This window comes from Halichoeres trimaculatus, unplaced genomic scaffold (genome assembly GCF_033239565.1).
Source record: "Halichoeres trimaculatus isolate MK-OKI-2021-1 unplaced genomic scaffold, fHalTri1.1 fHalTri1_scaffold_6, whole genome shotgun sequence".
Taxonomy (NCBI): Eukaryota; Metazoa; Chordata; class Actinopteri; order Labriformes; family Labridae; genus Halichoeres; species Halichoeres trimaculatus.
This window is the reverse complement of record NW_027437184.1, coordinates 24,308,308-24,321,316: the sequence shown is the minus strand read 5'-3', so window position 1 is coordinate 24,321,316 and position 13,009 is coordinate 24,308,308. Positions and strand designations below refer to the sequence as shown.

The 13,009-nt window shown below is 39.0% G+C and overlaps 1 protein-coding gene across 3 annotated transcripts in view; it reads left to right on the top strand.

Moving 5' to 3' along the window:
* gabrb4 (gamma-aminobutyric acid type A receptor subunit beta4) overlaps positions 1–13,009 on the top strand; it is a 354,886-nt gene that overhangs the window by 304,593 nt on the left and 37,284 nt on the right. For all 3 annotated transcript variants that reach the window (XM_074672397.1, XM_074672398.1, XM_074672396.1), the window contains exon 3: positions 10,662–10,729. In XM_074672397.1, coding sequence (XP_074528498.1) covers positions 10,662–10,729 — 68 coding nt within the window. The remainder of the gene's footprint in view (positions 1–10,661; positions 10,730–13,009) is intronic.

Sequence of the window (13,009 nt, the reverse complement as noted above, 5' to 3'; positions counted from 1 at the left end):
TGTGAAGTATAGTGAAAGGCAAAATGTGTTGATAAGTTATATATCAGCAGCTGTTTGATCAGAGACGTAAGGCTGCAGGCTGAGGTCAGAAGATTAGGGAGATTCTCTTGTTATACCAAGTCATCAGGAGGGAAGGAACAGTGTGAACATGTGACCAGTTTCTGTAACTTAAAAAGCGTGTCAATTATACTCAAAGCTGAAATACTGCTGTACATACTAACACGACTTGTTCTGAAAAACTTCATGTTTACTTTACTTTATTTCAACAAATCATATGTAAAAAAAAAAAAGTGGTTTAAGATTCAGCACAGTGGGAACAGTCAACTTTTCAATGACAAGTTTAATAGTCAAGATTTTTCTGCCATACTATAGTTCTGCATATTATCTATGCATGTGGTGTAAAAAATATATATATATATATATATCAATCACAGGGATCACCAGTCAGCTAAGCCTCTTTGTTGAGAACCCAGTCTGAGGACTAAAGCAAGGAACTTACTCTTTCTAGACAGGAACAGTTATAACATGTCACTGTGAAATCATTATTTAGTTTGATTCTTTTTTTTGTCCCTTAAAAGTCTGCAGTGCTATACGCACAGTATGCAACTCGTCTATAAATGCTGCCAAATATAATAAGCTTTAAAACCGCAAAGTAAAGCAGCGAGACCATATGGAACCGAGTATTCACTTACACTGCCCTCAGTGTTTAGAATAGAATAGAACTTCATTGTCATTGTAACAAGTACAACAAAATTAAAGTCACATCAGCAATCAAGAAAACAAAAAGTAAGAAAGTGCACCAAAAGCGCAAAAAGCTCCATAAGAAAATAGATGCTAACAGCTTGTCCATCTTTGTCCAGTTCAGCCAGCCTCCACCTCCACAGGGTCCAGGACTGAGCTTCTTCAGCAGTCTGTTCAGTCTCTGTCTCCTGGATCCTGTCTGCTTACAGCAGGTGAAGCTCTTCCAATGCGGCACCGGTGCCTGATGCTAGCTCCGCCAGCCACGTCCGCAAACAGCATGATGCCACTCCGCCTCCCTCCCAGCATTCCCACTGTTGCTGGGTTAGCACGGCTAGCTCGTCCATCTTATTAGAGAAAGATCTTATGTTCCCAATAACGATGGAAGGAAGGACGGGTCCAAGTCGTCACTTCTGGTGACTTCTGTGGGAAGACATCAGGCCTTACGCCAGTTAGCATTGACATGCTACAGGCTGCTAACAGCTGGTTTCACATGTAAACAATGCAGCCATGGTTACATGTTGGATTTCCAGACAAACACAGGTGAAAAAGTAGTTAAAAAAAAATCACTGAAGGCACAGGCAGTTTGGTGTCCATGACCAACGAATGAGTCATACAAAGTAATGATCCACTCCAAATACAAAGATGACGAAAAAGATACGAAAAAATTACAAGAGACGGACAAAGAAAAGAGAGCTGCTGCAAAAGGCAGCCATAGCCAACAGGGCGGCGCCTAAAACCGGACTTAGGTTAGACTTTCTCAAAATGTGTTTAATAACATGAGTAATCCCGTTTGTGGCTGTTGAAAGCATAACTTTAGAGTTGGGTCTCCTGCTGGTTTCTCAACAAAGTGGCTGAGATGATTTCCCTTTGGCTAATACACTTAGTTTTGACTCTTACTTCATACAACCACAAATAAAAAAGAGGCATCTCTTTAAGAGATAACTGTTGAAAGTTTAACTGTAAAACTCCACATAATGTTTTCCCATTTTATCAAGCTCAGTTTAACCTACATCAGTCAACTCTCTCGTATGATTCATAAATAGTGCATTTAACATCAAACCAGATTTTTCCCTCATCAAGCATGTGCAGCCTGGTGTCCATGTTGATAGAACATGCCATCATTCATTTGCTGTGTCAAAAAAGGTCAGAAACCCAACTGGGCTGCTTTTATTTTGTTAAATTCTGCTCAATCTGTTTAATCTTCTGATTAAACTGTCACTGAGCTGCACTCTGGGTTCAGCCAGGAGGCCAAACTGATTGATACTTTCAAATAAGGACATATTGTTTCATTCTCTGTTGTGTTTCACAAACCACATTCATGTCCAGCCAGCCTGCTGTAAGCTCTCGCTACTGTACTTCAGCCAACTTCAGTTTGAATGAAAAAAGTACACATGAAACATTTGTGGGTCTTGGAAAAGTACAAAGAGTATTTAGACACTCATACAGTAAGTGTTCAGAGACAACATGGGTTGCTTGGAGACGGTATCCTGTCTTTCACTCAGCCCTCTCTTTGCATAAAATCTTAACAAAAAGTAAATAATAATATTTTTTTCTTTCGAGAGTCTAATCACTTCTTGACTCTACATCCCGACATATTTACAATCTCCGAAAAAAATACAGAAGAACAGCAGCTGCCAATCATTGTTAAACGTGATGTAAAGCCTCGTTTTAACCTTTTATAACTAATGAAAACGAAACTTTTCAGAAAAAAGAGGACCTGAATACAAGGCAGCCAATTTGCCAAATTGGAGGCCTAAACGCAGCAATACTTTTGCGTTCACCCTAAAACCGTTGCTGTGAAAACAGCCCCTAAAACCATTGATATGCTAAGATATTGATATTCTGAGGTGCAGTTCTTTATCTGGGCATAGTTGTCTGTCTTCTTTACTATAACCCAGGTCACAGGCCTGAACCACACGTATATAGATATTTTTTTGATCGGATATCTTTGTCCTCGTTTAAAAAAAAATCTCTGTCTACACCACAGAACTAGCTCTGTTCATACGAAGAGGCCAAACTGAAAACGATCGCCTCTGAAGCCTGCAATGCCATGCCTGGCCGATAAGTGGCAGGTTAGCAAAATGTGAAAACCATAGAAGGCGCAGTCAAACACAGTGACTTGTTGCTAGGCGCTTGACGTCATCGCGTCAACACTAGCTCCGTTTAACACCGCTACACGGATCCACTCAACTGGATAATTTTTTATTTCTTCACTTTTTTATCAGTTTTTAAAAATCTCCGTTTATGTGGGCAAAATCGCCGTGTTCGTGTGGTTGAGAGGCCCAATTTGACAGAAAAATGTGTGTTTAGGAATATATCCATATATGTGTGGTTCAGGCCTCAGACTCAGTTGTCTGTGAGCTCTTTTTGGTTTGGAAGTTCATGTCTTCTATTGCAGAGTCTGGTAATTGTCCACAAGTGACTTGTGTGTTTAATCTCCACTCTGGAGTACACGCTGGATTTCTCCACTAACAACGTCTGTCCACTGAGTGTCTTTCCACATGTTGACGTCTACCATCCACTCATTAATCTCTCATGAACCTGTGAGTTCTTTACCATATGTCAAATTGGTGTTATTCAGGTAAAAAAAAAAGTTTTTTGGTGGTTAACATCCTCAACGTTGCTTCACCAACAAATGTACTCTACAGCACTTCTGTTGCCAAAATATGTGCAGCTGTAAGTGTTTACAAACAGTGAACTGGTCTGTTGCATTCAGCTGCTTGACAAAGACATTGTTGTTAATACTTTGACAATGTCTTATGAATGGCGAATGGATTGGCGACCAGGTGGGACTGAAGAGGTATTCCAAGTATTCTGAGGAGGAAAAAAACATCGAACATTTCTTGGAAAATATTCCAAATGTGGTTGACAGTGGATGGAGACATGCTCGTTAAAAAATGCAGAATTTTTTTTTTCTTTTAAAGCTGTTTTTCTCCAAACTTGTGAAGTGCAAGAGGTTGTGGTTTTATTTTAAGAACGCTGTGGTAACAAAGTGAGCGTTGACTAAAGCAGGGTCAAAATATGCAGTGTGTGTGTGTGTGTGTGAGAGAGAGAGAGAGAGATTTGGTGCTCTCTGTTTTCATCTAGCGAGCGAATGTACTTTGACATCTCTGGGGAAAACTGTTACTGGTTGCCTTCACAAAGTGCGATGGAAAATGGCTTTACTTTTTTGTCGAAACAGATGGGTCAGGGAATATGACAAAGCTGCAGGGCATTTAGTGTAGTGGGAGGAGTGGCGGGGGGAGGGAAACAGGATCACAGGGTGTAAGGGAGAGGATAGATGGGCCATTTCAGCCAAGTGGTTCGCTGGTTAATATTTTAGCACCTTCAGTGTTTGAAGAGAAACGTCATAATTAACCAGAATCGAGCAGAAAGGAATCATCTCAGAGCCGTTTCAATGAATATTTCAGAGTACATCTTAACGGCGAGTATGGGTTTGAGTACCTTAGTGTAGGTCCATAACGGTTTCATATCTGATTGTGTTATTTGTCTTTCAGCTATAGGAGCACTTTCCACTCCAGTTTGCATTCAGCAGAAGTAGGCTCCAACAAGTTTTACACTCAAACTCTGTCTCTTACTGTAAGTCTGTGATGTCAGAGACCAAGGAAGACACGACTGTATCCCTCCAGGCCCAGAGGACTTTCTCCTGACCCTAATATCTCGTGATAGTAGGAACAGGAGAGAACAGAGTAGTACCTAGATCTGAATGAAGCAGAGCCTGAAGATAAAGGACATGTAATGTTATTAGTCCCTCATGTCAGTTATTTATCAATCTCTCCAAGAAGCTGCAATTTACACAAATCAACCAGTCTTTCCACTTTCCTTTCCAACTTTGCAACTTTAGTTAAAACTGTGACATTTTCTCACAACAGTGCACTACAAAAAAAATAATTTTTTCAAGTGTTTGTGTCTTATTTTCAGAAGAAAATGTCTTTTTAGACTTAGTATGAGCCACATTCACCTGGCCAGTCCAGAAAAATGTCTCATTTCAAGTCGTTTAAAGACAAAAATGAGGTCTGAATTGCTTGTGAGAAGTTAAAGAAAATCTGCCAATGGGTCAAGAGAGTAGTTACTTGTGGTAAGACATTACTCTGTTTTTAAGCTAATTTTTAAGGGAAAATAAAACTTATTCTATTGGCAGATTTTTTTCTTTTACTTGTTGACAAGTGATTCAGACCTCATTTTTGTCTTTAAATAACTTAAAACAAGATATTTTCTAGACTGATGAGTTGAATGTGGCTCATATTGAGTATATCAAGACAATTTTTACTGAAAATAAGACAGAAAAACACTTAATGAGATTTCCAGTTTTTGCAGTGTGTTACTTCATGGGGCCTTTTGTCAAATCCAATCACAGATTGTGTCACCAGCAAGGTTATAATAGTTAACTAAAACAAAGCTGAAAACAAAACCTAAAATTTAAAATACATTGCAGTTAACTCAAACTAATAAAAACTAGAAAAGAAAACAAAAATGATAAGTAAACTAAAACTGTATCTTGTGTTCACAAAACTAATCGAAACTAACCAAAATTATAGACAAAATGTCCTTAGTTATCGTTTCTGACAATATTAATAGCCTTTAGGATTTAAATGAATGCAACACATTTTCCTAACCAATCTCACGACAGTTTTCGGCAGTTGTCAGTGCCATACAGCACCATCAAAGTGACTTATTGGGACGTATTTGTTTACTGCACTGACTGGCTGTGCACTGTGCTGCGAACGTAGTGGAGCAATGAATCAGAGCATCTGTAATAGTTTAATTGTATATGAGTCTGCCTTTAATTGTTTTTGAGTCCAAGTCTAATTATTGAAGCTCATATTATATTGTTTTATTATTTAATTTATGTTTATATTATTTTATATGTAATTTATGGCAACATAATTTTTAAATAATTTATGTTTTTACACTAAGTTTATATTATTTTCTTGTGTTTAAGGCAGCAGCCAACAGTTCAGTATCAGCATTGACTGAGCAGTGAGCACTATGTTGGACTTGAAAATAAACAGTATTACAAAATATTTACTCTGACCTTTTTGAATCCTGCACCTGGTTAATAAGGTATGAAAAAAACTGAAACAAACTAAAACTAAGCCTTGTTGCAAAAATCAAAACTAAATAAAAACTAGAATGCCTGCTCTATAAACTAAACTGTAATGGAAAAAATGTCAAAACTAACTACTACTCAACTATAATGAGAAATCCAAAACGTTTGTAACCTTGGTCACCAGCACTCGTCCAACCACAGTCTCTGTTAAACATATGTGTTAGCACTAATCTTAGACTGTTTGTACAGTACAACAATCATGTATCCATCTCTTGTTTTAGGTTTTTCTAACGGTGATGCACCATAAAGAATTGCTGAAATGTTTGCTTTATTTTTATTTGTTTGTTTGTTTGTTTTGTAAAATAGTGTTGGAAGGAAAACTGTTTTGGTGGAACTTAGCCAGCTTTTACATTTAGTTGCCTGAAATGATGGAAACAATAAAGAACCACCTTAATGCATGATGCAGCTCTCTTGGCGTGCAGGTTACTGACCCTGGATTTTTTGGTCATTTAGACATTTTGAAAATAAGTCCAGTCCATCACATTGACTCAATTTTTTTTTTAGCAGTAAAAATAAGAACAAACATGTTCACTTTCAGAGCTGAGGCTGCTGAGGAACATGTTTAACATGTCTTGTACCGACCTACTGCTTAATGAAATCGCCCTCTAAGCAGCTGTCTCAGGATATTTCCAAACATTTATCCATGCCACATAAAGCAGCCAGGTGGTGTTAAGTGCATCCATATGTTACCTGCCTGTTAAATTATATGTGCTAGCTGCAACACAATTACTTTTTATTGTTTAAAAGGATGACTGCAATGATATGTTTCACGCTAGTGTAGTTCATTCATCAGTATTTTTTCCTCTAAGGTTGTGAGAGAACTGTGCTAGAGGTAAGACACATCACTCATGAATGAGGCACAAAATAATTCATTGGGACAGACTCGTTTTGGTGCAGACTCTCCAGTCCTTGTGGTCTAAGGTTGGATCAGATGCTGGCAGCGTGCCCTGCAGGAGAGAGTCTGAGCCTGTCCAGGCGTGCAAACAAACACGTGTTAAACCACCTTATCCCTAGAAGGTTTTGGCCCCTTGTTTGCTGTGGGTCACTGAGTCTTGGGTCCTGAATCCCATGAGGTATTAGGATTCACATTATACGTTCATACTAGTCTAGTCTACTCTAGAATATGTGGATGTACAGAGGTTTTTGAAATAAAAGTGTGGTGAAATATTCCTTTAAGCAGCATAAAATCATAAATATACTAGGGCTGCAACTAATGATTTTTTTTTAGGGATTGATTACTCTGACAGTTATATTGACGATTAGTTGATGAACCGTGGGAAAAAAAGGATGAAAATGCATAAAAGTAAAAATTAAAACCAAACATACGTTGTTATTTAAGTTGATTACTATTGTTTGCTTAATGATATACAAAGAAACAGCATAATTGAGCATAACTAGAGTGACCAGATGCTACATTTATAAAGTAAAAAAAGTGATACGAATGTATTGTCACTTAAAGAATTAACAGTTAGGGCAAAATAACAGAAATATCTTGTTTTGTCATCAGATTAAGAGCTTAGTGGGCTAAAAATGCAAATAAATAAAAATGTGTCCTCAATCTTTTCACCTGCAGGTCAAACAGTTCACCCCCTCTGACCTACCACTATCTCTAGCAGCTAATGCTAATGCCAGCGTTAGTTTAATGAACTCTTTGTGGTTTTCAAACATGGTGACGATTCAATAAAAAGTTTAGACGAGTCCTAAAGACATACCTGGATCATTGCAGTCGTACTGCTGTGCCATCCAAGATCGTTTTTGTCAATTAACACGCTGTGTGCTTTTACTCAGCATGAAATACTTCCAAACTCTGGGGTTTTTTTTGACACGAATGGCTTCTCCAGCTCTGCCATTATCCCCGTGTTTACTTGTTTCCCTCACCTGCCGGCTCAGCTTCTCCTCTGCCACGCTCATCTGTTTACACGTGACACATACAGCCCCGCAGCCCAGGTAATCTACACTCCAGTCCAGTAGGTGGCGGTGATGCACCTTAAGCTCGGTGCCAACAGCTAAATAATCCAACAAAAAAGGAAGAAGACGAATAAACAGAAGAGAAACTGACACGGTAATGGCGCAGCGCAGTGCAATGATCATGGAAAAACCTTGTTGATGCTTTTACTAAAAAAATTTCATTGGATTTATCGATTTGTCATTGCAACCCGAGAACATCCTGTATGTCACGCTGCTATCCAGTACACAATTTAATTACACGAGCAGAGACAAGCGATAAAAGGAGGGAAAACATGTACCACAGAGTGAGGGATGCAAAAAGACAGAGTGAGCACTTCCATACTTGACACTGGGGTCTTGTCTCAAGCTGGTTTAAGGGTTCTGTTTCGCATCACCACCCACTCACTATGCATCATCCCTCACATGCACCACCTTAAAAAACAAAGAACAAACTTGACCCACTAACAAAAGTATTTTGATTTCCTTACAGATCACAAACCTAAAAAAAAACTGTGTCCATAATTTATTGTTTCAGATCACACAAAAAAAATCTCGTCATCCCTTTCTTATTTACAACTCCATGAACAATGAGCTTCAGGCTGTAAGTGACTGAAGCTAGAGACACAATTTGTGCTCTTTTGTCTATTTTACTGTGAGGCTTAAGTGCAGACTGACAGCTTTATTTTTAGCCACATCCAGTGAAAAGAAGAAGAGTCATACGGCCTTTTCATGCACTCCGAGTTTTTTATTTCAGGGTTGTGAAGGTATTTTGGAAAGATAAGGGTTACATTAGCAATTTTAATACCTTGTCAAAAAAGCTTTTCGGGCTCTGAACTGTGCGAGCCTGCAACCCACAAACATCTCCCTGACTCCTGCTGTCTGCAGCGACTGTCAGGATCTGTTTTCCATTCTGTTTGCATTTCAAAGCATTTTATTTTGAGAGGGTGCAGAAGACAGGGAGGGTTGTAGATCTGTTCTGGTCAGACAGAGACTATATATTCTCAGATTTAAAAAGAAAAAAAGAATCTGTTCAGGGGACACGTGCAGTGCATTCATCAGCTGAGTGTAGAAATGAATCACTCTGTCCTACATGAGTCACGGTGTCCCATCACTGTCTGTACCTTTGTCTGGTGTGTCCACATTGTACAATGTGCAAATCATATTACATTGTTGCAAAGAAAAGCTTCCTGCGATGGAAGTGTAAAAATAGGTGTAAAGTTTCACCGACTTAAGAATCTGTTAGATTGAAACTGTTTCATGGTTTAGAAAACATAGTTAGGAAAATATAGTTTGGAAAGCTTAAAATAAAGACAAAGGAAGTGATCCAAACAGATGTGGAAGCACATTTCTCTGATATAGAACAAATAAAGTGACTTCTGTGAAGGAAAGTACAAAAACTGTTTAGCGTCATCTGTTTTTCTCCTAATTTGTGCAGTGAGTAAGCGAAAAAGGATGAAGACAAACAGCATGGCAGGGAGGGAAACGGTCTACGATGATAAAAGCAGGAGAAAAGATCAGAATAAATATAAATTCTCTGTTATAAATTACGCCAATAGTTATGTGTTTTGTACCTTTTGCTTGTGACAGCGCATATGATAAACTACAAACATACTGTAGTGCAGCTGTGTCTTGTGTTGTTTATGATCCATATGCTAATACCATTTCCACTATAATACCACAGAACATCATCTGAATATACTGATTCAGCACTGCCATATGAACCAATCACTGAACCCTCTCTGCTGTTTCTGTGTCAGCACTTATTTTTCACATTTTGTGGCTCGATCGCTCTCGCTGGTGCACAGCAAAGAAGAAGAGGGAGAGGAGGAAGAGTGTGTACGTGCAGAAGATAATGTTTGGGGTAATATTCATATAAAAATGGGAGCAAATTATTCTGAAACAGACAAACTCTGCTGTTCACTCAAATCGTAACCCACTGCCTCGGGTAACGGCTGCTGAAGTGTGAGTTTTCTCCCTTTGTTTAAGAAGGCCAACATAGAACAGGCGAGACAAAACAAACAGTTTTAGTTTCAAGACTTTTTGTTGAAACAAAAACATAAGTTACACTTTTACTCTACTTGAAATGATTCATTTTGAGTACAACTCAATCTGAAAGCGCTGACAAACTGTAGACATTAAAGTCAGGGAGGGGGACTCTGGGAATAGCTCACAGTAGCTTGAGGTAAATACTAATTAATCACAGCAATTATTCAAAATACAGAGCAAACACACAGGAGTTTAGCTTGTATTTCACTTTCAAGAGCAGTTCCCCCAGAATCAATCTGTATGTTAAAAGACGACGTCCTTTGGTCGGGGTGAATCTTCACTGAGCACTCTGCCGCTGTGTGAATGGATAATCCCTGTAAACTCTAAGTTGTGTGTGAATATTGAAGCGCTCTAAGTGTTTACTGCACATGTAAAGAAGAAGATGTGCAGAGCTGCTTACATGTCTGCAGCATGTACTGTAATCATGTAAATGAGGCACAGTTTGCTCTTCCTGGTCCTTTACGTGAACGCCTCGCCTACAAATCAGTATGGATGGCTGCGTCTCCACAGCGTTGTTGTATAAGCCTCTGAGAGGAAGTGATCTTTACTTTCTGTTTTACACTTAATCTCCCACTCTGAGCTGTTCGAGCAGATTTAGATTTGTCTCTGGTGTATTGTTCACTACAGGAGTAGCCTGCAACAAAGTTCAAGTGTGTGGAAAACGCATAATGTGAAACTTTGGTGGTACTTTCAGGAGTACTGCACTTCGAAATGTATCGGCTAACAAAAGCTGATTTAGCTGATTTAGTTATGAAATATGCTGTATTAACCTCGTGTGGTGGGATAGAAAGTGATGATTTCTCCTCTGTTCCCTCAGGTTCTCCAGTCATCGTAGGAATGAGCATCAACATAGCAAGCATCGACTCCATCTCAGAAGTAAACATGGTGAGTTTCAACAATAACCTCTATAAAAGATGGACAGCATGAAAGCTTCACTAACATGACACTAAAAACGTGATGATTCCTTTGGCCCTCTTCTGTTGAGATATGAAGCCATTACAGAGGTTTTCCAAAACCACAGTTCCCGGAGTGTCCGTTTGAGACTGTCAAACCCATGAACACTCATAAAGAAATGCTAATTTTTACAGCTAAATTGAACATTTCTACAGCCTGGTTTGAACATTTTTTTTGTTCTCAATACTTTGCTTCCTAAAGGCTCAACGTTAAACACAGATCTAAATACAGATGGAGCCTTCTGCCTGTGCTATGTGTTCATTGGCTGTTTTCCAAACCGCCTGCTACATACTACGTGTGAATGCAGTATGTAGTAGGCACTGCATACTACCTAGTGCTTTTGCTTGTGGTATGTAGTACGACTGTTCTGTTGGGTCTGTTTTGTAGTTTACTACTCTGGTTTTAAGTCTTGTACGGCAGAGCTACAGATGATGATGATGATTTTTTTTTTCTTTTTTTTTTTACTTTTTAAAAAATTTACGAAACAAGCAATGGGTAGATCTTGAAATTTTAGTTATTTTGATAATCAGAGCACAGCAGAAACATCATATTTTATATTTAATCTTACACCAGAAGTTATATCGTTCATTTAAAAAAATCTGGAAGGGATTAACTTTTTATTTTTACAGCTGATAGAAAAAAAACACTTCCATATAATCCACTTATGGCTAAAGAAAGGTAATTATTGGTTTATATGGGCTTTAATTTTTTTAATTGTCTAACGTTAATGTTGTAGTGTTGTACTGTAATGCCGACTCATTCCAGTAGAGGGCGGTAATCTCCGAAAAAATTCCTGGATCAGTAGGACATTGGGGATTTTTGGCATACTGCAGATTTTTCAAGTTTTCTTGTAGCGCTGACTACATACTGCATTTCAGCCAAAATAGTAGGCACTACTGATGTAGTAGGCAGTTTGGAAAACAGACATTTTGTCCCTGTTTCTGCACGTTTCTACAAAGCTTCTGGGTGCCAAAGCCAAAGCCAAACAGAGCAGTACCAGTGGAAACTGAGGGGGCAGTGTTGCTGTTACTACCCAATACGTACCTTTGGTGAGACCCAAAGAAGAAATAACAATGGCGGAACTTTCACTATGTACTTAACAAGCCTCACCAACAACGGCCTTCTACAGCGACTGTGGGGGAGGTATGCATTAGCAATACCTCCCCCACAGTCGACATGTTTGTTTTTGAGATTGTTGTTGTCATAAACTTTTGACTGTGGGCTGCCTCCCCTTGTGGATGTATTGGTTAACAGCAATACCAACGTAAAAAAAAGCATGAAAGTATGTGAGCACTGATGGTAACATAAATTGAAAAGGACAAATACATTTTTCTTATGTAAAGAGAAAATAAATGGGCCTTAATTCAAACTCACAGTACAGGAGTGAGTTCTTTAACTATCCATTTTAAAGATACTAAGTGAAATGCATGGATTTCCATTAATAGGGGCATGACCAAGCCGACAAACAGCGAGGAACTGTGTATGTGGGCCAGGAGGCCAAGATGCTGTTTACACGAAAGCTAAAAAGCCCATTTCTCATAAATATGAGTAAGAAAACTTGACAACTACGCTAAAAGATCAACAAGTAACCACACACGCGACTACGAAAAAAGAAAAAATCTTCAGGCAAACTAATAATAAAGTGTTAATGGACACATTATGGGCATCTCTTCACACTTCGGTGATTGCAGAAGCAGTGCAACAGATGGACGTTTCGTTGACAGGCAGTCAGCAGATCCAGCAGCACGAGCACAACAAGGTAGTCTGCCATTGTTAGTGTGGTTGCTGTCCAGTTCATGCGTGGCAACTTAGGGCGCCACAGTGAAAGTGCATGACACTGAAAACTCGCTTGCTGTATACACTGCGACCGTGGCTGCAAGGTCTCAGAAACAATCCACTCTGGAGGCCATTTTCAAAAGTTTCCGTAGTCGGCTAGAATGCTGTTTCCATGTAAAAGAGAGGCGTCCGAGAGAGTTTCATCCTAAACCTTGTCTTGTAAGTGGCCCCTTGTAGCTAACCTCAGACCAACCCATGTGATTCTAGGGTGACTCAAAGTTAGGTGAGTCACCTCTGACAGGCTTTGAGATCCCCCTTCAAAAACCAGTAGGTGATGTGTCTCGGACTACAATTAAGATACACGGGGAAAAGAATTCCTCTTCAACATGGTTTCTGTCATCATACTTAGTTCCCTTCATGCTGATTCATCTTCAA